Genomic DNA, 24,220 nt, shown 5'->3' with positions numbered 1-24,220 from the left:
ATATCCACAGTAAAACGTGTCCTATATCGACATAACCTGAAAGGCCGCTCAGCAAGGAAGAAGCCACTGCTCCAAAACCACCATAAAAAAAAGCCAGACTACGGTTTGCAACTGCACATGGGGACAAAGATCATACTTTTGGATAAATTTCCTCTGGTCTGATGAAACAAAAATAGAACTGTTGGGCCATAATGACCATCGTTATGTTTGGAGGAAAAAGGGGGGCCTTGCAAGCCGAAGAACACCATCTCAACCGTGAAGCACGGGGGTGGCAGCATCATGCTGTTGGGGTGCTTTGCTGCAGGAGGGACTGGTGCACTTCACAAAATAGATGGCATCATGAGGAAGGAAAATTATGTGGATATATTGAAGCAACATCTCAAGACATCAGTCAGGAAGTTAAAGCTTGGTCGCAAATGGGTCTTCCAAATGGACAATGACCCCAAAGTTGTGGCAAAATGGCTTAAGGACAACAAAGTCAAGGTATTGGAGTGGCCATCACAAAACCCTGACCTCAATCCTATAGAAAATGTGTGGGCAGAACTGAAAAAGCGTGTGCGAGCAGGGAGGCCTACAAACCTGACTCAGTTACACGAGCTCTGTCAAGAGGTATGGGCCAAAATTCACCGAACTTATTGTGGGAAGCTTGTGGAAGGCTACCTGAAACGTTTGACCCAGGTTAAACACCCATGACTGTGTGGCCAAGCACGCCTCCAACTCAATCATCAAGTTTGCAGACGACACAACAGTAGTAGGCTTGATTACCAACAATGACGAGACCGCCTACAGGGAGGAGGTGAGGGCTCTGGGAGTGCGGTGCCAGGAAAATAACCCCTCACTCAACGTCAACCAAACAAAGGAGATGATCATGGACTTCAGGAAACAGCAGAGGGTGCACCCCCCTATCCACATCGACGGGACCGCAGTGGAGAAGGTGGAAAGCTTCAAGTTCCTTGGCATACACATCAGTGTGGTGAAGAAGGTGCAACAGAGCCTCTTCAACCTCAGGAGGCTGAATAAATTTGGCTTGGCACCTAAAACCCTCAAACTTTTACAGATGCACAAGTGAGAGCATCCTGTTGGGCTGTATCACCGCCTGTTACGGCAACTGCCCCGCCCGCAACCGCATGGCTCTCCAGAGGGTGGTGCGGTCTGCCGAACGCATTACCGGGGGCAAACTACCCGCCCTCCAAGACACCACTTTAAGAAATGGAACACTAGTCACTTTAATAATGTTTACATATCTTACACTACTCATCTCATATGTACAGTGAGGGGGAAAAGTATTTGATCTCCTGCTGATTTTGTACGTTTGCCCACTGACAAAGACATGATCAGTCTATAATTGTAATGGTAGGTTTATTTGAACAGTGAGAGACAGAATAACAACAACACAATCCAGAAAAACGCATGTCAAAAATGTTATAAATTGAGTTGCATGTTAATGAGGGACATAAGTATTTGACCCCTCTGCAAAACATGACTTAGTACTTGGTGGCAAAACCCTTGTTGGCAATCACAGAGGTCAGACGTTTCTTGTAGTTGGCCACCTGGTTAGCACACATCTCAGGAGGGATTTTGTCCCACTCCTCTTTTGCAGATCTTCTCTAAGTCATTAAGGTTTTGAGCCTGACATTTGGCAACTCGAACCTTCAGCTCCCTCCACAGATTTTCTATGGGATTAAGGTCTGGAGACTGGCTAGGCCACTCCAGAAACTTAATGTGCTTCTTCTTGAGCCACTCCTTTGTTGCCTTGGCCATGTGTTTTGGGTCATTGTCATGCTGGAATACTCATCCACGACCCATTTTCAATGCCCTGGCTGAGGGAAGGAGGTTCTCACCCAAGATTTGACGGTACATGGCCCCATCCATCGTCCCTTTGATGCGGTGAAGTTGTCCTGTACCCTTAGCAGAAAAACACCCCCAAAGCATAATGTTTTCACCTCCATGTTTGACGGTGGGGATGGTGTTCTTGGGGTCATAGGCAGCATTCCTCCTCCAAACACGACGAGTTGATGCCAAAGACCTCGATTTTGGTCTCATCTGACCACAACACTTACACCCAGTTCTCCTCTGAATCATTCAGATGTTCATTGGCATACTTCAGACGGGCCTGCATATGTGCTTTCTTGAGCAGGGGGACCTTGCGGGCGCTGCAGGATTTCAGTCCTTCACGGCGTAGTGTGTTACCAATTGTTTTCTTGGTGACTATGGTCCCAGCTGCCATGAGATCATTGACAAGATCCTCCCGTGTAGTTCTGGGCTGATTCATCACCGTTCTCATGATCATTGCAACTCGACGAGGTGAGATCTTGTATGGAGCCAAGGCCGAGGGAGATTGACAGTTATTTTGTGTTTCTTCCATTTGCGAATAATCGCACCAACTGTTGTCACCTTCTCACCAAGCTGCTTGGCGATGGTTTTGTAGCCCATTCCAGCCTTGTGTAGGTCTACAATCTTGTCCCTGACATCCTTGTAGAGCTCTTTGGTCTTGGCCATGGTGGAGAGTTTGGAATCTGATTGATTGATTGCTTCTGTGGACAGGTGTCTTTTATACAGGTAACAAACTGAGATTAGGAGCACTCCCTTATGCAAATCAATTTATAACATTTTTTACATGTGTTTTTCTGGATTTTTTTGTTGTTATTCTGTCTCTCTGTTCAAATACTTTTTTCCCCTCACTGTATATACTGTATTCTATTCTATAATATTCTACTGTATCTTAGTCCATGCCGCTCTGTCATTGCTTGTCCATATATGTATATATTCTTAAATTCCTTCCTTACTAGATTTGTGTTTATTGGGTATATGTTGTGAAATTGTTAGATATTACTTGTTAGATATTACTGCACTGTCGGGGCTAGAAGCCCAAGCATTTCGCTACACCCGCAATAACATCTGCTAAACACATGTATGTGACAAATAACATTTGATTTGAAATACTAATTGAGTGTATGTAAACTTCTGACCCACTGGGAATGTGATGAAAGAAATAAAAGCTGAAATAAATCACTCTATTATTATTCTGACATTTCACATTCTTAAAATAAAGTGGTGATCCTAACTGACCTAAGACAGGGAATTCTTACTAGGATTAAATGTCATGAATTGTGAAAAACTGAGTTTAAATGTATTTGGCTAAAGTGTATGTAAACTTCCGACTTCAACTGTAGGTCATTGTGTCTGATACAGTGACCAGACTGTGGATCGAGGTCCAGGTCAGTGGGTTTAGCGTTAGAGGTCAGAGGATGGAGGTCAATGTGTCTGATAGAGTACCCTGACTGTGGATCCAAGGCCAGGTCAGTGGGGTTCCTGATACCAGTGCTGACCAGGACAGAGGGGTACAGTCCATTAGCCTTAGACACCTCCAGGCTCTTCCTCTCGATGTCACACCAGTACAGGTTCTTCCCTATCCAGTCCAGGGCCAGCGCACTGGGGACGGCCGTCCGATGGACTATCTGGTGAAAAAGAGAGGGGGGAAGGGGGGTATAAACATCTAGCAGAGACAATGTCAACAACAAACGAAACACTCATTATATGATTAATGCCTGAAACAAGTAAAAGATTGTTATAAAAAGTGAAAAACCTCATCTTAATGAAGGTAGAATCATACAGTAACTCTCATTCAATGTCTCTCATTTCATGCAGCTTTTGAATTAGCAAACCAGTTGTTGTGAATAAACAATGATAGTGCCAGCTGGCACATGAAACTGGTGCTTTGAAACACTATTTTAAACCCAACAACACCCATGCAATCTGCCATTAAAGGACATGATGCACTTTGAGGTCTTCTCTATCCTCATTTGCAAGAGATATATAGCCTTGCCAAGTCAACTGGGCTGTCCCCTAAGCAGTAATTTAGACGAAACTGGAGCTTAAACAGTCTCCAAAATGTCACAAATTGAGGAGTGTTTTCTATCAGAAAAAGGCGCTCCTGAGAAGGTAAAAAGACAGAGGGAGAAAGTGTTTAATATTCAACACGTTAAGTAGAGCCTGTGGTATTCTGCTAGCCCCTCTCTTCTTGTTGCATTGATTTAAAGGTCATGAACAGTCAAAATCATGTTTTTCATGAAATTGGATGATATTTAAAGGAAACCAGATCAAAGGATGATGACCAAAGTCTGAAAAATGACTGTTACTTCTACATTGATAAAGTTTGATCATAAAGTTAATGGTCCCCTCCCCCATGTCAAACACTTGGATTTATTATTAAGGGAACAAGGTAACATCATGTTAACTCTCATTTTAATACACCAATGGCAACGTGATATTCTCTTACCTAATTTAAATAAGTACCACCTTGTAACCAACATCGGAGAAGGCGTGTTTGCAGAGGGGCGTGGTTTATATAGATACAGTGCCTTGCAAAAGTATTAATCCCCCCCCTGGCGTTTTTCCAATTTTTTTGCATTACAACCTGTAATTTAAATTGATTTTTATTTGGATTTCATGTAATGGACATACACAAAATAGTCCAAATTGGTGAAGTGAAATTAAAAACATAACTTGGTTCAAAAAATTCAAAAAAATAAATAATGGAAAAGTGGTGCATGCATATGTATTCACCCCATTTGCTATGAAGGCCGTAAATAAGAACTGGTGCAACTAATCACCTTTAGAAGTCACATAATTAGTTAAATAAAGTCCACCTGTGTGCAATCTAAGTGTCACATGATCTCAGTATATATACACCTGTTCTGAAAGGCCTCACAGCAAGCGGCACCATGAAGAACAAGGAGCTCTCCAAACAGGTCAGGGACAAAGTTGTGGAGAAGTACAGATCAGGGTTGGGTTATAAAAACATCAAGGAGCACCATTAAATCCATTATTATATTGATTTGCACTTTTCACACCAAAGTACGTTCATCATCTCTAGGAGACAGAACGCTCCTTCCTGAGCGGTATGACGGCTACGTCGTCCCATAGTGTTTATACTTGCGTGCTATTGTTTGTACAGATGAACGTGGTACCTTCAGATGTTTGGAAATTGCTCCCAAGGATGAACCAGACTTGTGGAGGTCTCTAATTTTTTTTCTGAGGTCTTGGCTGATTTCTTTTGATTTTCCCATGATGTCAAGCAAAGAGGCACTGAGTTTGAAGGTAGGCCTTGAAATACATCCACAGGTACCCCTCCAATTGACTCAAATGATGTCAATTAGCCTATCAGAAGCTTCTAAAGCCATGACATAATTTTCTGGAATTTACCAAGCTGTTTAAAGGCACCGTCAACTTAGTGTATGTAAACTTCTGACCCACTGGAATTGTAATACAGTGAATTATAAGTGAAATAATCTGTCTGTAAACAATTGTTGGAAAAATTACTTGTGTCATGCACAAAGTAGATGTCCTAACCGACTTGCCAAAACTATAGTTTGTTAACAAGAAATTTGTGGAGTGGTTGAAAAACTAGTTTTAATGACTCCAACCTAATTGTATGTAAACTTCCGACTTCAACTGTAATTTACTATATACATTGCATTTGGAAAGTATTCAGACCCCTTGACTGTTCTACATTTTGCTACGTTACAGCCTTATTCTAAAATGGATTAAATTAATTTTTTTCCCCTCATCAATCTACACACAATACCCCATAATGACAAAGCAAAAATAGGTTTTTAGAAATTTTTGCATTTTAATAAAAAAATAAAACAGAAATATCTTATTTATATACGTATTCAGATCCTTTGCTATGAGACTCGAAATTGAGCGCAGGTGCATCCTGTTTCCATTGATCATCCTTGAGATGTTTCTATAACTTGATTGGAGTCCACCTGTGGTAAATTCAATTGATTGGACATGATTTGGAAAGGACACACCTGTCTACATAAGGTCCCACAGTTGACAGTGCATGTCAGAGCAAAAACCAAGCCATGAGGTTGAAGGAATTGTCCGTAGAGCTCCGAGACAGGACTGTGTCGAGGTACAGATCTGGGGAAGAGTACCAAAAAATTTCTGCAGCATTGAACATCCCCAAGAACACAGTGGCCTCCATCATTCTTAAATGGAAGAAGTTTGGAACCACCAAGACTCTTCCTAGAGCTGGCCACCCGGCCAAACTGAGCAATAGGGGGAGAAGGGCCTTGGTCAGTGAGGTGACCAAGAACCCGATGGTCACTCTGACAGAGCTCCAAAGTTCCTCTGTGGAGATGGGAGAACCTACAAGAACAACAACCATCTCTGCAGCACTCCACCAATCAGGCCTTTTATGGTAGTTGTCAGATGGAAGCCACTCCTCAGTAAAAGGCACATGACAGCCTGATTGGAGTTTGCCAAAAGGCACCTAGAGGACTCTCAGACCATGAGAAACAAGATTCTCTGGTCTGATGAAACCAAGATTGAACTATTTGGCCTGAATGCAAAGTGTCATGTCTGGAGGAAACCTGGCACCATCCCTATGGTGAAGCATGGTGGTGGCAGCATCATGCTGTGGGGATGTTTTCAGCGGCAGGGACTGGGAGACTAGTCAGGATCGAGGGAAAGATGAACGGAGCGTACAGAGAGATCCTTGATGAAAACCTTCAGACTGGGGCAAATGTTCACCTTCCAACAAGACACGATTCTCTGGTCTGATGAAACCAAGATTGAACTCTTTGGCCTGAATGTCAAGCGTCACGTCTGGAGGAAACCAGGCACCGCTCATCACCTGGCCAATACCATCCCTACGGTCAAGCATGGTGATGGCAGCATCATGCTGTGGGGATGTTTTCAGCGGCAGGAAATGGGAAACTAGTCAGTATCGAGGGAAAGATGAACTGAGCAAAGTGCAGAGAGATCGTTGATGAAAACCTGCTCCCAGGACCTATATCTGGGGCAAAGGTTCACCTTCCAACAAGACAACGACCCTAAGCACAAAGCCAAGACCATTTAGGAGTGGCTTCGGGACAAATCTATGAATGTCCTTGAGTGGCCCAGCCAGAGCCCGGACTTGAACCCGACCGAACATCTCTGGAGAGACCTGAAAATATCTGTGCAGCAACGCTCCCCATCCAACCTGACAGAGCTTGAGAGGATCTGCAGAGAAGAATGGGAGAAACTCCCCAAACACAGGCATGCCAAGCTTGTAGCGTCATACCCAAGAAGACTCGAGGCTGTAATCGCTGCCAAAGGTGCTTCAAGAAAGTACTGAGTAAAGGGTCTGAATACTTAAGTAAATGATTTTTTTATGCATTTACAAACATTTGAAAAACCCTGTTTTTGCTTTGTCATTATGGGGTATTGTGTGTAGATTGATGAATATGGCTGTAACGTAACAAAATGTGGAAAAAGTGAAGGGGTCTGAATACCTTCCGAATGCATTGTATATAAAAAAAAGACATATCATTGATGCAATTTCAATGTTGTTTCTTTGTGTATCACCAAATTAGCTTGAGATGATTTTACTGCAACATTGGTCACTGCATCCAAGTTGCTTGACATTTCAAAGAGCTGTCAATCAAGGCGAGCTCATGAATATAAGCTCTGCACCCACTCAGCCTGTCTTTTCAAACTTCCTGGTAGTTAGCCATGAGAGAAAAAGTACTTTTCAGAATGACTGTTCAGCACCATTTAAAAGATCAGGTTTAATATTGCAGATAGATTGTAGCTTCCATCAATGTAATTGTCTGCATCATTTCCAATATATTATTGATCGATGGACTATGACTTTTTAAATCACCCAGCAGTGCTATTTGCAATTCTTCAGCCATTCCTAAACCTGCGACCAAAAACAAGCTACATATGGATAGTACCAAAACAAATGATCTAATGAGTCTGTCTCTTCACAGCAAACTCTGCAGAGCTGGGATGGTTGTATTCCCCAATATTTATAACATTATATTGGTTGCAAGAACTCGAAGTTTTGAATCCAGCGTCGTTTTGTGGATCAGTTCATAAACCATGTACAATGGAATCGGTACATAAAAATCTCTTCCCAACTATTTTGCAATCTATATGTCACAGCTGTCAATTTTTTGGTCCTTAAAATAAACTGGTATACTTTTTTATTTATCACAATGTTCTTTTTATTCTTTAATGCAGGGCCAACAAACAAGTTCCATACTTTCTCCCCCTTCCACTTGTCTCTTCCATTTTTGCAGTAATGCTGCAATTAGTTGGTTGTAACTATGAGTAGAGCAGACATTTCCATATATTTTTGTTAGCTGCATGTGTGACATAACTCCACTATTTATGATATAATTTACAAAGACTATACCGTTTTTAAACATTTTTTCCTAAATATATATTTTTAAATCAATTAGTATATTTGAGTTTAACCATAATATGTTGTAATATTTGTTCTGTCTTTTCTGGTGGATTAAACTGAAATTGCAACCGACAATCTCTGGCTTGCTTTAAAAATAGTGATATTTTGGAGATGAATTCATTTTCAAATAACTGAAAGTGAGCGGTTGTAATCTGAATAAAGGGAAAAAGACCATTCTTGAACATGGGGTGAGACATTCTTACCAATCTGCTAGAGAACCAGTTTGGATTGAAGTATAACTTTTGTATGACTGAAGCCTTTAGTGAGAGGTCTAATGCTTTCATAGTTTATCATTTCTGCCCTCCGAATTCATATTCATTAAATAAATAGGCCCGTTTAATTTTGTCGGGCTTGCCGTTCCAAATCATTTTTATTTTTAACTTATATAATTTAAAAAACAAGTTGCTAGGTGTAGGCAAAGCCTTAAGCAAATAGGTAAACTGGGACATGACTAAAGAGTTAAATCAGGGTGATTTTCCACAAATAGACTAATTCCGCTCCAGTCATTGCCACGAGCCTGTTCTCCCCAATTAAGGTGACACCAACCTCCTGTGTATAGTACACATAATTTGATTGTAATCCAGAGAGGTTTGAAAAATTATCTAGATCCTCTATGAGGCTGAGGGATCCAAATTGTGGATTTAAAAGAAAAGATGAATCATCAGCGTACAATGACACCTTTGTTTTTGAGCCCTGGATTTCTAGCCCCTTGATATTATTATTGGATCAGATTTGAATAGCTAACATTTCGATGGCCATAATAAACAGATATGTCAATAGTGGACAACCTTATTTTACTCCTCTTGACAGTTTAATACTTTCTGAGAAGTAGCCATTATTTACTATTTTACACCTAGGGTTACTATACATAACTTTAACCCATTGTATCAGAGATTCCTCAAAATTGAAATATTCCAGGCATTTATATATAAATTCCAGTTGTACTTTATCAAAAGCCTTTTCAAAGTCAGCTATGAATACCAGGCCCATTTTTCATAGTGTTCTATTGTTTCCAGTACTTCTCTTATATTTTATCTCCAATGGATCGTCCATGTAAAAAACCTGTCTGATTAGGAGGAATAATATCCGACAATAGCTTTTTAATTCTATGCGCTATGCATTTTGCTATAATTGTTGCATCACAACACTGAAGTGTAAGGGGCCTCCAATTTTTTTAATGGGCTGGATCTTTATATTTACCACTTGGGTCCTGTTTCAGTAATTATGAAATCAGACCTTGTTGACTATCTGATAATCTACCATTTTTATAGGAGTGGTTAAAACATGCTAATAACCTCAACTGGTATGCCATCCAGCCCTGGAGTTTTCCCAGACTTAAAGGCTTTGATTGCATCAAGACATTTGTAATTTGGCCTTCACATGAGTCTTTCTGTACAGCTGTTAATTTTACATTATTAATAGAAAAGAAATCCTTACAATTAACTTTGGTTAGTGGAAATGGAGAGACTGAAATGAAAACATATGCTTAAAGTACTTTGCTTCCTCTTTCAAAATATAGTTGGGTTAATCATGGGTGACTTTCAGAAAATGATTTTCTATGTTGCATTTCTATGTTGAAGATTGAAAAGGAATTTGATGCATTTTTCCCAATATTCCATCCAGTTCGCTTTATTTTTTAAATATATTACACTTAATCTTTCTTAAATAAGTTCCTCCATTTCTTTTTGCTTTTCCTCTAAACTATTCTGTGCCTCTATGATGCAGATTTTATTGCCATCTACTGTACTTAGTCCCTCTATTTCCTTTGTTAATATGAATTATTTTGACCTAAATTGCTTTTGTTTTAAAGATGAGTATTGAATTGCATGGCCTTTAAAGGCACATTTAAAAGTGTCCAATACAATAAGGGGATCTGCTGTACCTACTGTATATTACATCGGGAAAAAGTCAGTTATAAATTGTTGTCCTGGTTAAAAAACAAGTTGTCATCCTATAGGCTTTGATTACATTTACAAATATGTTTATGGTCCAATAACATATTTAAAAGAATACATCTACCTTGCAGATCTGTTTGAACAATTTGCTCATTTGGATCAAAATTACTGTTAATTAATATCATCACCCCTTTTGATTTTCTTTTCCCAAGGGAGAAGTATATTTTGCCCACCCCAAACCTTATTCCACAACTTCATCTAAAGTTGTTGAATGAGTTTCCTGTAAACAATAGATATTATATTCCTTCTCTTTTAGCCAGATAAATACTGATCGTCTTTTCTTATTATCTGCTAAGCCATTACAATTACAACTGGATATACTAATTTCACCATTTACCATAATGAGATACAAGTTTCAATTCTATTTATCATAATATATGTTTGTAAACTTACAATAAAAAATTACCATAATGATTGAGTGTCCATATACTGTAGCTGTACTATGGTATTTGCACTGCTACTGAGTAAACCTCCAATTGTTCTCCACTATTCCACCCGCTAAAACCTCACTCCAACCCAAGGCCTTTGAGAGATTGGGACCCATCTTTTAAAAAGAGCACACAGTGCCACCCACACAACAGAAGCAGATTAACTGCCAAAAGCATTTCCAATGTCCTCACCTCGATTGTATTGTATACAGTTATTTAAAATATATATGCAATTAAGATATATATACAGGTAAAAGTCAGTAAATTAGAATATTTTGAAAAACTTGATTTATTTCAGTAATTGCATTCAAAAGGTGTAACTTGTACATTATATTTATTCATTGCACACAGACTGATGCATTCAAATGTTTATTTCATTTAATTTTGATGATTTGAAGTGGCAACAAATGAAAATCCAAAATTCCGTGTGTCACAAAATTAGAATATTGTGTAAGGGTTACATTTTGAAGACACCTGGTGCCACAAACTAATCAGCTGATTAACTCAAAACACCTGCAAAGGGCTTTAAATGGTCTCTCAGTCCAGTTCTGAAGCCTACACAAACATGGGGAAGACTTCAGATTTGACAGCTGTCCAAAAGGCGACCATCGACACATTGCACAAGGAGGGAAAGACACAAAAGGTTATTGCAGAAGAGGCTGGCTGTTCTCAGAGCTCTGTGTCCAAACACATTAATAGAGAGGCAAAGGGAAGGAAAAACTGTGGTCAGAAAAAAGTGTACAAGCGATAGGGATCACCGCGCCTAGTCAAGATTGTGAAAAAAACCCCATTCAAAAATGTGGGGGAGATTCACAAGGAGTGGACAGCTGCTGGAGTCAGGGCTTCAAGATCCACCACCAAGAGACGCTTGAAAGACATGGGTTTCAACTGCCGCATACCTCGTGTCAAGCCACTGTTGACCAAGAAACAAGCGCGAAAAGCGTCTCACCTGGGCTAAGGAAAAAAAGAGCTGGACTGCTGCTGAGTGGTCTAAAGTCATGTTTTCTGACGAAAGCAAATGTTGCATTTCCTTTGGAAATCGAGGTCCCAGAGTCTGGAGGAAGACAGGAGAGGCACAGGATCCACGTTGCCTGAAGTCTAGTGTAAAGTTTCCACCATCAGTGATGGTTTGGGGTGCCATGTCATCTGCTGGTGTCGGTCCACTCTGTTTCCTGAGATCCAGGGTCAACGCAGCCGTCTACCAGCAAGTTTTAGAGCACTTCATGCTTCCTGCTGCTGACCTGCTCTATGGAGATGGAGATTTCAGGTTCCAACAGGACTTGGCGCCTGCACACAGCGCAAAATCTACCCGTGCCTGGTTTACGGACCATGGTATTTCTGTTCCTAAATTGGCCAGCCAACTCCCTGACCTTAGCCCCATAGAAAATCTGTGGGGTATTGTGAAAAGGAAGATGCAGAATGCCAGACCCAACAACGCAGAAGAGTTGAAGGCCACTATCAGAGCAACCTGGGCTCTCATAACACCTGAGCAGTGCCAGAAACTCATCGACTCCATGCCACGCCGCATTAATGCAGTAATTGAGGCAAAAGGAGCTCCAACCAAGTATTGAGTATTGTACATGCTCATATTTTTCATTTTCATACTTTTCAGTTGGCCAACATTTCTAAAAAATCCCTTTTTGTATTAGCCTTAAGTAATATTCTAATTTTGTGACACACGGAATTTTGGATTTTCATTTGTTGCCACTTCAAATCATCAAAATTAAATGAAATAAACATTTGAATGCATCAGTCTGTGTGCAATGAATAAATATAATGTACAAGTTACACCTTTTGAATGCAATTACTGAAATAAATCAAGTTTTTCAAAATATTCTAATTTACTGACTTTTACCTGTATATATATATATATATATAAACACTTGCATATCTTAATTTATTTCCACAATTAACAAATAATATGCGTAATAATGTAGGTAGTTCATACAAAGGATTGTTACCTATAACCAGGATAATTACATTTTTGGCAAGCAATTATTGGGATTCATCCTGTATTGTCCCTAACATCCTTACCCCATAGCAACAGATGTATCTACTTCTTACTTAAAACGTTATTGTAGGTTAGGGTTAGTTATAACATTACCTATAACCCAGGGGTCTATTTATAACATCAGTCTAAATTGTATTGCCAAACAAAAAACATTGTAATGTATGTAGAAAAACTCATCCATTCATGTAAGTCTAAATATGGTAAAAAATCCCAAAGAAATTCCCATTATTTTCCTTGCCTGAAAAGAGACTAAACATACAGTGAGGGAAAAAAGTATTTGATCCCCTGCTGATTTTGTACGTTTGCCCACTGACAAAGAAATGATCAGTCTATAATTTTAATGGCAGGTTTATTTGAACAGTGAGAGACAGAATAACAACAAAAATCCAGAAAAACACATGTCAAAAATTTTATAAATTGATTAGCATTTTAATGAGGGAAATAAGTATTTGACCCCCTCTCAATCAGAAAGATTTCTGGCTCCCAGGTGTCTTTTATACAGGTAACGAGCTGAGATTAGGAGCACACTCTTAAAGGGAGTGCTCCTAATCTCAGCTTGTTACCTGTATAAAAGACACCTGTCCACAGAAGCAATCAATCCGATTCCAAACTCCACCATGGCCAAGACCAAAGAGCTCTCCAAGGATGTCAAGGACAAGATTGTATACCTACACAAGGCTGGAATGGGCTACAAGACCATCGCCAAGCAGCTTGGTGAGAAGGTGACAACAGTTGGTGCGATTATTCGCAAATGGAAGAAACACAAGAACTGTCAATCTCCCTCGGCCTTGGCTCCATGCAACAATTAATTAATTAATTACTATGCCATTTAGCAGACGATTTTATCAAAAGCGATTTACAGTCATGTGTGCATACATTTTTACGTATGGGTGGTCCCGGGGATCGAACCCACTACCCTGGCGTTACAAGCGCCATGCTCTATCAAATGAGCTACAGAGCACCACGATCTCACCTCGTGGAGTTGCAATGATCATGAGAACGGTGAGGAATCAGCCCAGAACTACACGGGAGGATCTTGTCAATGATCTCAAGGCAGCTGGGACCATAGTCACCAAGAAAATAATTGGTAACACACTACGCTGTGAAGGACTGAAATCCTGCAGCGCCCGCAAGGTTCCCCTGCTCAAGAAAGCACATACAGGGCCGTCTGAAGTTTGCCAATGAACATCTGAATGATTCAGAGGAGAACTGGGTGAAAGTGTTGTGGTCAGATGAGACCAAAATCGAGCTCTTTGGCATCAACTCAACTCGCCGTGTTTGGAGGAGGAGGAATGCTGCCTATGACCCCAAGAACACCATCCCCACCGTCAAACATGGAGGTGGAAACATTATGCTTTGGGGGTGTTTTTCTGCTAAGGCAACAGGACAACTTCACCGCATCAAAGGGACGATGGACGGGGCCATGTACCGTCAAATCTTGGGTCCTTTCCTCAGCCAGAGCATTGAAAATGGGTCGTGGATGGGTATTCCAGCATGACAATGACCCAAAACACACGGCCAAGGCAACAAATGAGTGGCTCAAGAAGAAGCACATTAAGATCCTGGAGTGGCCTAGCCAGTCTCCAGACCTTAATCCCATAGAAAATCTGTAGAGGGAGCTGAAGGTTCGAGTTGCCAAATGTCAGGCTCGAAACCTTAATGACTTGGAGAAGATCTGCAAAGAGGAGTGGGATAAAATCCCTCTTGAGATGTGTGCAAACCTGGTGGCCAACTACAAGAAACATCTGACCTCTGTGATTGCCAACAAGGGTTTTGCCACCAAGTACTATGTCATGTTTTGCAGAGGGGTCAAATACTTATTTCCCTCATTAACATGCAAATCAATTTATAACATTTTTGACATGCATTCTTCTGGATTTTTTTGTTGTTACTCTGTCTCTCACTGTTCAAATAAACCTACCATTTAAAATTATAGACTGATCATGTCTTTGTCAGTGGGCAAACGTACAAAATCAGCAGGGGATCAAATACTTTTTTCCCTCACTGTATGCTGTTCATTTAACTGGGATTAACTTGCCTCTGCCTTGTAGTACACAAGCACAAATCCCCAGCTTTAGTCACTGTTGTCAAAATTAACCCCCATGCTAAAACTACAGATCTATCTCAAACACTTTAGCTGGTGCTGAGCCGTGGCAGGGTGGCATGGTGGTGGTGATAGTGTGGTTGAGGCTCAAACAGGGACTACGGGGTTGGTATCCAAAATGGCACCCTATTTCCCTATACAGTGCACTACTTTTGACCAGACCCCTAGTACACTACATAGGGAATAGGTGTGCCATTTGGGACACAACCTGGGTGTAATTGAGCTGAATGAGCCTCCTGCCCCCCACACACTAATTCTAATGAGTTGAGAGAACGGGGAGTGATGAAGCGGTCAGCAGGTGTTCCTGTGACATCTGCGTGTTCTGGGCTCCAATTCCATGACCCGAACGGACCTCCATGATTAATCCAGAGAAAAGCTGTTATGTTACGGACCTGTTGCGTTCAGCTAATTGCTGTATTGTTAATAGGCATTGATTACAGTGTTGCCTCACTGTTTAATGTCTCAGTGAATGATACAAGTCCATTATGATGCCTGCCTATAAACAGGATGGAAGGAATCAATTATCAACTGGAAGTAATGACATTTTCAACCTCTACGTCCATTGAATGATGCATCCCAAATGGCACTCTATTCCCTTTATAGTGCAGTAATTTATAGGCCCATAATTTTGACGAGGGTACTATATAAGGTGTAGGGTACCATTGGGACACAGCCGAAGAGTGAACTAAGTTCATTCACACTGCAGTGTGTACTGCAGGATGATCCTCATCTACATAAGAGAAGCCAGCTGGGCAGGAGAGGATGGTGAGAAGGAAATGGGGCATGGTGCATGGGAGCAAGCTCTCAGGGGTAAAATGGCATAAGGTAGGTACATATGGTAGGGGCATCCAGGGGCATTCACTCCACTCACAGTACCTTAAGGTCACTCCCATTGAGTCTCATTCTGTTGATCCTCCGTCCGCTGGGTCTGGAAGAGTCTATCCAATAGATGAACTCCTTCTTGTAGTCAAAGTCTATGTGGATGATGTTGTTCAGGCCCTGTGGATACACAAGATAAATTATTAGATTGACATTTATTGTCCTAGAAAAGGAAAATCTTACTGCAGTTTAGACATTACATACACAAACCACATAGAAACCCATGCAGGAAACAAACAGAAATTAGTCAGACATGAACAGTACACCAACGAACAAACCTGCACATATAAGAAGAAGCTACATGAAATTGTACATAAAGGGTAAATGCTACCTGAAGCCCTCTTTTCAGAAGTTTAAATAGCTTTTTGAATTGCAATTGAGTGTTAAAAGCAGAAGAAATAGTAACTAAATGCTGTGATTAAGTGGTATGTCATCATAACCTTTCATAAATTGCTTCAGTAATGCAAAGAGCAGAAAGAAAGTACAGTACATTCGGAAAGTATTCAGACCCCTTGACTTTTTCCACATTTTGTTATGTTACAGCCTTATTCTAAAATTGATTAAATAAAACAAAATGTCCTCATCAATCTACACACAATACCCCATAATGACAAAGTGAAAAAAGGTTTTTAGAAATTTTAGCAAATGTATTAAAAATATATAACTTATTTACATTGCTCATCCTTGAGATGTTTCTACAACTTGATTGGAGTCCACCTGTGGTAAATTCAATTGATTCGACATGATTTGGAAAGGCACACACCTGTCTATATAAGGTGCCACAGTTGGCCGTGCATGTCAGAGCAGAAACCAAGCCATGAGGTCGAAGGAATTGTCCTAGAACTCTGAGACAGGATTGTGTCGAGGCACAGATCTGGGGAAGAGTACCAAAACATTTCTGCATTGAAGGTCCCCAAGAACACAGTGACCTCCATCATTCTTAAATGGAAGAAGTTTGGAACCACCAAGACTCTTCCTAGAGCTGGCCGCCCGGCCAAACTGAGCAAATCGGGGGAGAAGGGCCTTGGTAAGGGAGGTGACCAAGAACCCGATGGTCACTCTGACAGAGCTCCAGAGTTCCTCTGTGGAGATGGGAGAACCTTCCAGAAGGACAACCATCTCTGCAGCACTCCACCAGTCAGGTCTTTATGGTAGAGTTGCCAGACGGACGCCACTCCTCAGTAAAAGGCACATGACAGCCTGATTGGAGTTTGCCAAAAGGCACCTAGAGGACTCTCAGACCATGAAACAAGATTCTCTGGTCTGATGAAACCAAGATTGAACTATTTGGCCTGAATGCAAAGTGTCATGTCTGGAGGAAACCTGGCACCATCCCTATGGTGAAGCATGGTGGTGGCAGCATCATGCTGTGGGGATGTTTTCAGCGGCAGGGACTGGGAGACTAGTCAGGATCGAGGGAAAGATGAACGGAGCGTACAGAGAGATCCTTGATGAAAACCTTCAGACTGGGGCAAATGTTCACCTTCCAACAAGACAACGACCCTAAGCACAAAGCTAAGACAATGCAGGAGTGGCTTCGGGACAAGTCTCTGAATGTCCTTGAGTGGCCCAGCCAGAGCTCGGACTTGAACCCAATCAAACATCTCTGGAGAGACCTGAAAATAGCTGTGCAGCAACGCTCCCCATCCAACCTGATAGAGCTTGAGAGGATCTGCAGAGAAGAATGGGAGGAACTCCCCAAACACAGGTGTGCCAAGCCTGTAGCGTCATACCCAAGAAGACTCGAGGCTGTAATCGCTGCCAAAGGTGCTTCAACAAAGTACTGAGTAAAGTGTCTGAATACTTACATAAATGTGATATTTCATTTTTTTTTTAATGCATTTACAAAAATTCTAAAAACCTGTTTTTGCTTTGTCATTATGGGGTAGTGTGTGTAGATTGAGGGAAAAAAACATTTAATCTATTATAGAATAAGGCTGTAACAAAACAAAATGTGGAAAAAGTCAAGGTGTCTGAATACTTTCCGAAAGCACTGTATTTATACTGTAAGTGAGGGCATCTTCTTCAGTGAGACTTTGGAACTGGGTGATTCACAGATGTAAGTAATCCACACATATTGGCCGGTAAACTCATTTAGACTTAGTTAGGGTTCCAAGCAGCGAAGCTGGTTGACACCCTTCTGTATTTGTTGATGTTCATTATTCCAGTTCTCCACAGATTTGGTGGAAAATACAAATTCCTGTGAGATGGTAAGGCCTAGGAGGGTGCAAATTGGCATGATAGTAAAGGCCCATGGGCCACACCCTCTCATGCAATGCCATGCCAATTGGCCAGATGGTGGCGCTACAACAAGCAATTGATTGTGCAAACTTTGAAAGGTCACGCCCCTCACCATGTTTGATCTAGAGTTATGAAATTTGGTACATAGGTCTCTCTACTCACAAGGAACAGATTTGCCTCAAGGACGACATTTAGAATTTTGTGAAAAACACTTAAAACACTAATCCTCTGGCACCGAATGACTGATCTGCACAAAACGTTATAGATAGCGTCTATGGCCCAAGGTCTCTCAACTCAATATTTCCCAAGCTAGCTTCTCACAGAACATGGCCTCTACTCTCACAGAACATGGCCTCTACTCTCACAGAACATGGCCTCTACTGACCAATAAACAATCACCTGGTCGTGGTCTGGCACATAAATGCGTTTAAATCACACACAGATATTCATAATGTAACAAAACTTGATACACATGTTCCAAACAATGTCAAGACTCAACATATGCTTTGGCTCCAACAATAAGTACCTCGGTCTTGTCTTGATTTAACCGGAGGAAGTTGTGACCCATCCAAGTATTTAAATCACTAATACATTCTAAAATCCTCTGTTGACACAGAAATTTAAAGTTGTGTATCGTCTGCGTAGCAGTAAATATCTATGCTGTGCTTTCTGATAATGCTGCCAAGGGGTTACATATATAAACTGAACAGTACCGAACCCAAAATCGAACCTTGTGGCTCGATGTGATATTCAGTAACAATATTGATTTTGGACAATTTTCCCCACGAGATGCAGTGACTGCCTTCAGCTATTTTCTTAAACCCAGTGAAAACTGAAGTACAACCAAGAGAAGCCCTATCCTATCAAAGAAATAAGAGTGAGGCACATCTCTTGCGGTCATGTTCAGAAGACCCCCTGTCAGGGGTAGGAACCACTCCCTAAACAATTGCACCTCCTCTGCTGAGCTGCACGGTAGGTGCCAGGATAAGGTGTCGGAGAATCTGACAGGCTGTACCAGACATCTTCATCAGATCATCAACACCCTCAAAGACAGCCTGCGCCAGTGTCCTTAGGGACCTCTCTGGGGGAGCACTCTCTTTCCTCTCACTCTCAGACAGAGCAGCTCTTAAGGCCAAACAGCTCATTGGAGGAAAGCACTGCACATGGGCGGACTCAATCTCTTACATTTAATAATACAAAGGGGGAGAAAGACAGAGGTCCAAAGTAGGCCTATCATCAGGCATAATAAAGTCTATTGTAGGCCTAATTGTATGAAAATGATGGATATGGTAAGATGACTCGACTGCATTTGTAGTGCGATTAAGCCCAGATACAGTATTAACCCTTTTCATTACATGGAATGTAACTCTAACATGCTAATTGGATCATCATCTCAGATTTACATAAAATCATTAGTGGCATGACCTACATTGAACATGTAATGGTTTGATACACTGACACGAGGTCAGTGGAGTGTCAGCCAGACAGTAATGCAGCGGTGCTACTTAGTAGAGACGGCCATATGCAGATCCCCCCCACTTCAGCTTCCATTAATGCTAACATAGTGATTAAAGTGAATGATTGTTGCTGAGGCCAGCCAGGCCTCTCAACAGAGTCAGGAGGAGGAGATGATTCTCAATAGGCCCCTATAGAATTCCCCTAGGTTAAACTCTATTCTCAGAGTGTGTGATTCAAATAATGAACCTGGGATTCAAGTGGCTAACATGACAGTGGTGATGAGGCCTAACCGTGATTGAAATAGATTCTCTGTAGGGACCTCGCTAACACTATTTCCCACTGCCAATCAACACGAGCAGGTCGACTCCCCCACAGGGAGGGCGAGTGAAGAATCACATTGAAATTGGAAGGTTGACAAGCTGGAGAATGACAAAATGATGTAATGTAATGCCTCAAGGTAAGCAGCTGTGGCTCTTCTGACACAACATCTCAACTATCATCTCCTCTTCATAACGAGGTCAGGCAAGGCTACCTAGACCAAGTATATCTCTGCTAAAGATGCTTCTGATATTTCCCATGAAATGGGAATGTGAAGTACTGGGGTCATACTGAACATTTTGCTGTAAAAAAGTCCATTATGAAAAAAAAATATATGTATTCACAAACTGTAAGTCGCTCTGGATAAGAGCGTCTGCTAAATGACAAATGTTTAAAAAAAAATCACTATACCTGTATCTAAGTAACCTGGAGCACTTTGAAATGAATATAAAGAAACACAAACAAGATACCGTACATGTATCAATTATCTTAGGCAATGATCCACGAAAAGGTGTCAGTATTTTGCACAAAGACACTAAATGTAATATACCATACATTTATCAGTTTCCATTTTAGTCAATTAGCAGATGGTTTTATCCAGAGCAATTAGGGTTGAGTGGTAAGTCGCTCAAGGACACATCAACAGATTATTCACCTAGTTGGCTCAGGGATTCGAACCAGCAACCTCTCAGTTACTGGCCCAACACTCTTAACCGCTAGGCTACCTGCTAGGCTACCAGTTAGGCAATGATATACGAAAAAGTGTCAGTACTTAGTACAAAGACACTAAATAGACTACATTTAACTGATTTACGTAATGACTCACTTTGCAGGCAGAGAGTATTAATAGGGCTAAATGAGGGTGTTTTCAAAGGGCCAGGATTGTGGGCCACTTGTTATAACAGAGGCGTCACTATACGGATCTTAATTGTTGCACCATTAGGGTTTCACGGTTCCATTTCATGATCCTGTTTGACTCATTACAGGATTTAATCTCTCTCTCACACACACACACACACACTAACAGTGTGTTATTAACAGTCAAACTCAGCAGATGAATAAGGGACATGTGAAACAAGACAACGACAACTAGCTATCTTAAGATGAATGCACTAATTGTAAGTCGCTCTGGATAAGAGCATCTGCTAAATGACTAAAATGTAAAATCTTAACTAAATGCAACATGGCAGAGTAGTAGCAAGGTAATCTGACTGACAGGGACAAATATATGCAAACCAGATACGGTTACAGATCTAATTGTGTGCACTTGATTTTCTGGTTTCTGTCATTTTACCCTGAGACGGTCTTATCTTTCCAAAACAGAGTGACAGACAGACTAAGATTTGTATGCATATTTTGGCATCAGTTTAAAACAAATACTTTCACTTGTGTAGATATATGGTTTCTATATCTTGTAGATATATGGTTTCCTCTTACCTGTTTCAAAATGGTGTAGTTTGATCCATCCACACTTAGTTTCCTGATTTCATGATGATCTGCCAGTATGAGAAAAGGTTCCTCCACTGAAAGGAAGAGAACATAATCATAAATGTCCTTTAGAATAAGGTCAACAACAAAAAACACTGGAATCCAATGTGTCACTGGAACCATTCCATCAGACTACAGTACCGGTATTCTACAGTACTAAGCTTGATATTTCTGAAAATAGGTAAACATCCTTTAGAACATCTCTTGTGAAATACTGTACATCACTAGAGAACCATTCCAACAGACAGCAGTTTAATACACTACAAGCTAGTTACCAAGACGTGAATAGCCTTACCTGAGAGAGCCTTGCAGGTGTTGGGGCTGCGCTCCAGGGCTTCGTAGCCGTCCACACACAGACACTTGAATGATCCATAGGTGTTGATGCAACGCTGGCTGCAGGGCAGGCTGGAGGAACATTCATCAACGTCCACACAGGTTTTCCCATCATCCTTCAGCTGGAATCCAGTCCAACACTTGCACTGATCATCACACGAACAGAGAAGTAATGGAGCATATTTTAGTTGAGACAAATTTAACAAGTTGTAGTCTATTTATTCAAGATATTGCACCAGCTGGTTGATACAGTAAATGCTTTGCAGAGAGAGGGACATTCAGCTACAATTTTCAATTGCACCATCATTTTCTTTTAACAACACTCACTTAACTCTAACTTCTCAATTTGCCATTACATCTACTCACAAAATAACACAAGACCAATAAAAAACACTGGCATCAGTATGATGACATAAACGTCATGGCGCAAGAACAACAAAAAATAAAATAAAACTGCTGCCATTCTGCAACTCCAGCCCAAAATAACTCAAAGTGCTTGTATCAGCTGTTACTGGCCCCTGCTTAAATCCCTCTCTGATCTACAGTTCTAACCTTGCAGGCCTTTCTGCTGATCTATCTGTTCAGGCCGGATGAATGAGCTAGGGGTGTCTGTTGATGTGCTCTCTGGTCATCCAGCTCTGTTATGCTTCAGTCTCTAGACAGCCAGGTCAGTGAATACTTTTTTACTCTGTCCTTGTTGGTCACTTTGTAATGCAGAGAGCAGTGGGCAAGGAGGAGGCAAGAGGAGGGCAAGGAGGAGGCAAGAGGGGGGCAAGAGGGGGAGGCAGGAGGGGGGCAAGGGGAGAACCCAAAGTGAGGGTCAGGGTGTGTTATTCTGACATCTCTGATGGCTGTGGGGTCACCCCGGAGCGATGACCGTGCCCTGCATCCAGGCCAGACAGCAGAATAGCATAGTCACCCCTCAGAACACTCAGCAGAACTGTCCTTCTCTCTGGCTGTGGCTCAAATGTCACCATATTCCCTATCTAGGGTCCATAGGACTTTGGTGAAAAGTAGTGCACTAGGGAATAGGGTGCCATTTGAGACACAGCCTTTCTCTTTGACCAGCAAACAAACATGCCCCTGAACAGCTGGCACGGAAGCCTCCCCAAAACCATTTACTAATCTTTCATCACTTGTATCCATAGCATAGGTGTGTGTACAATATGATGATAGGATACTACTGTACTGTGTGTATAACCTTACTCTGTGTTGGATTGATTGTGCTTGCTTGCTTGACTGTGTTTGTGTGTTTTTAGCTTGTGTGGGTAAGCCTAATATAGCCTTAGGCACAACATAATCAATCATTTAAATAATCAAAACAAGGACAAAATAATGTTGGCACTTTACCAGTGCTGTGTTATAGGCTTATTCATACAAAACATTTCAGAAACAATAAAGTTTCCTTGATTAAACTCAGGTTCTGTACTTATTTAAAATGTTTATTGTTTTGGCTACATTATTATTGGTAATACCTGTAAACCCTCCAGTGTGTTACAACTGTCCACCTATCAATCTGTCTATGACAGAACTAAGGACGGGATATCTAGAACTTATAAAACCTGAGGAAAGGAAACCTAATCTTGATTATGATTCTGAGTATACTGGCCCATGTGCAGTTGTACAAGTTACATATCAAAGCCCGAGAGTGGTGATTCCTACCTTGTATCCAACAGGAAGTTCCTGACAGTCCTGTGTGCAGCCACTGACTCTGCGATTCAGACACTCGTTCACGTTGCAGTTCTTCTCATCGGACATGTCTCCACAGTCGTCTTTCTTGTCACACAGACTCCCTTCAGAGATGCAGCGTCCATTGGAACACATGAAGAAGGAACCGTTGCACAGACTCCCTGGAAGGTAATTTATAACTCAATGGTGAAGTAAAAAGCATTTCCTATAGTTATCATTTAATCTGCGTCTTGGTAAATTAGCTTAACTTTATTCAAGATTCCAAGATCCACAGATTAATGCTATTCGGAAAATGTTACTCGTACTGTCTTTATATCTTTGGTTTCTATCCTGTCTTAGTTAGACTGCTGACAGTAATGGATAGATTGGTAGAGAGAACCAAACAGCAGGAGACAGTACCTGCGGCTAGGCAAACAGCAGTAGACTATACTACCTGCAGCCAGAAAGTACTAACAACAGTAGACTACATTACCTGCAGCCAGGCATTTGAGGTTCAGGGGCAGCTCGTCAGATCCGTCAGGACAGTCTGGGTAGCTGTCACACTCCCACTGAGCACTGAGCAGGCAGCGGCCGTCCCCACAGCGAAACTCCTCAGGTCCACAGGACCGGTACACTGCAGAGATAGAGAGACAAAGAGAGCGCTGCAGCCTCACTAACTGACACTCACACGGGCCAACACATCACAGATCCTAGTTAGATTACTGTAAAGGCATTCTACTTCCAACTCATTTCTAACTGTTACAGTAAGGTCTTAATGAGTTTAAACTCTATTATAATGCAATGTTATTACTCAGTTATTCCTCTATGTGAGGTAATGAAGACAAAGCAACAAATCAACTTGCCACATTCAAGTGACTCGTCAGATCCATCACCACAGTCGTCGTCATGATCACAGACAAAACGCGGGGGGACGCAGGCTTTGTTGTGGCAACGGAAGGAGTTGTCATCACATGTGTTGTTGGGTGCTAGTGGGGTGAGAAGCATGGTTAAAGGGTTACACTATGAGTCAACAATAACATGGCACTCTAGAGATGTGGCATCACAAAGCATATGCTCAACAATATGGAGTCGGCA

At 41.3% G+C, this 24,220-nt stretch overlaps 1 protein-coding gene across 1 annotated transcript in view; it reads right to left on the bottom strand.

The window, feature by feature from the left end:
• Positions 1-24,220, bottom strand: part of LOC121536153 (low-density lipoprotein receptor-related protein 1B) — a 189,014-nt gene that overhangs the window by 50,665 nt on the left and 114,129 nt on the right. The window contains exons 40-45 of the mRNA XM_045206691.1: positions 23,985-24,111; positions 23,120-23,303; positions 21,420-21,603; positions 21,074-21,159; positions 15,617-15,739; positions 3,277-3,458 (exon numbers count right to left, since the gene is read on the bottom strand). Of these exons, the coding sequence (XP_045062626.1) occupies positions 3,277-3,458; positions 15,617-15,739; positions 21,074-21,159; positions 21,420-21,603; positions 23,120-23,303; positions 23,985-24,111 (886 nt within the window). The remainder of the gene's footprint in view (positions 1-3,276; positions 3,459-15,616; positions 15,740-21,073; positions 21,160-21,419; positions 21,604-23,119; positions 23,304-23,984; positions 24,112-24,220) is intronic.

The sequence above is a fragment of the Coregonus clupeaformis genome, chromosome 23 (assembly GCF_020615455.1).
Source record: "Coregonus clupeaformis isolate EN_2021a chromosome 23, ASM2061545v1, whole genome shotgun sequence".
Classification (NCBI taxonomy): Eukaryota; Metazoa; Chordata; class Actinopteri; order Salmoniformes; family Salmonidae; genus Coregonus; species Coregonus clupeaformis.
The sequence above is the reverse complement of the archived record's forward strand: the minus strand, read 5'-3'. Positions and strand labels throughout refer to the sequence as shown.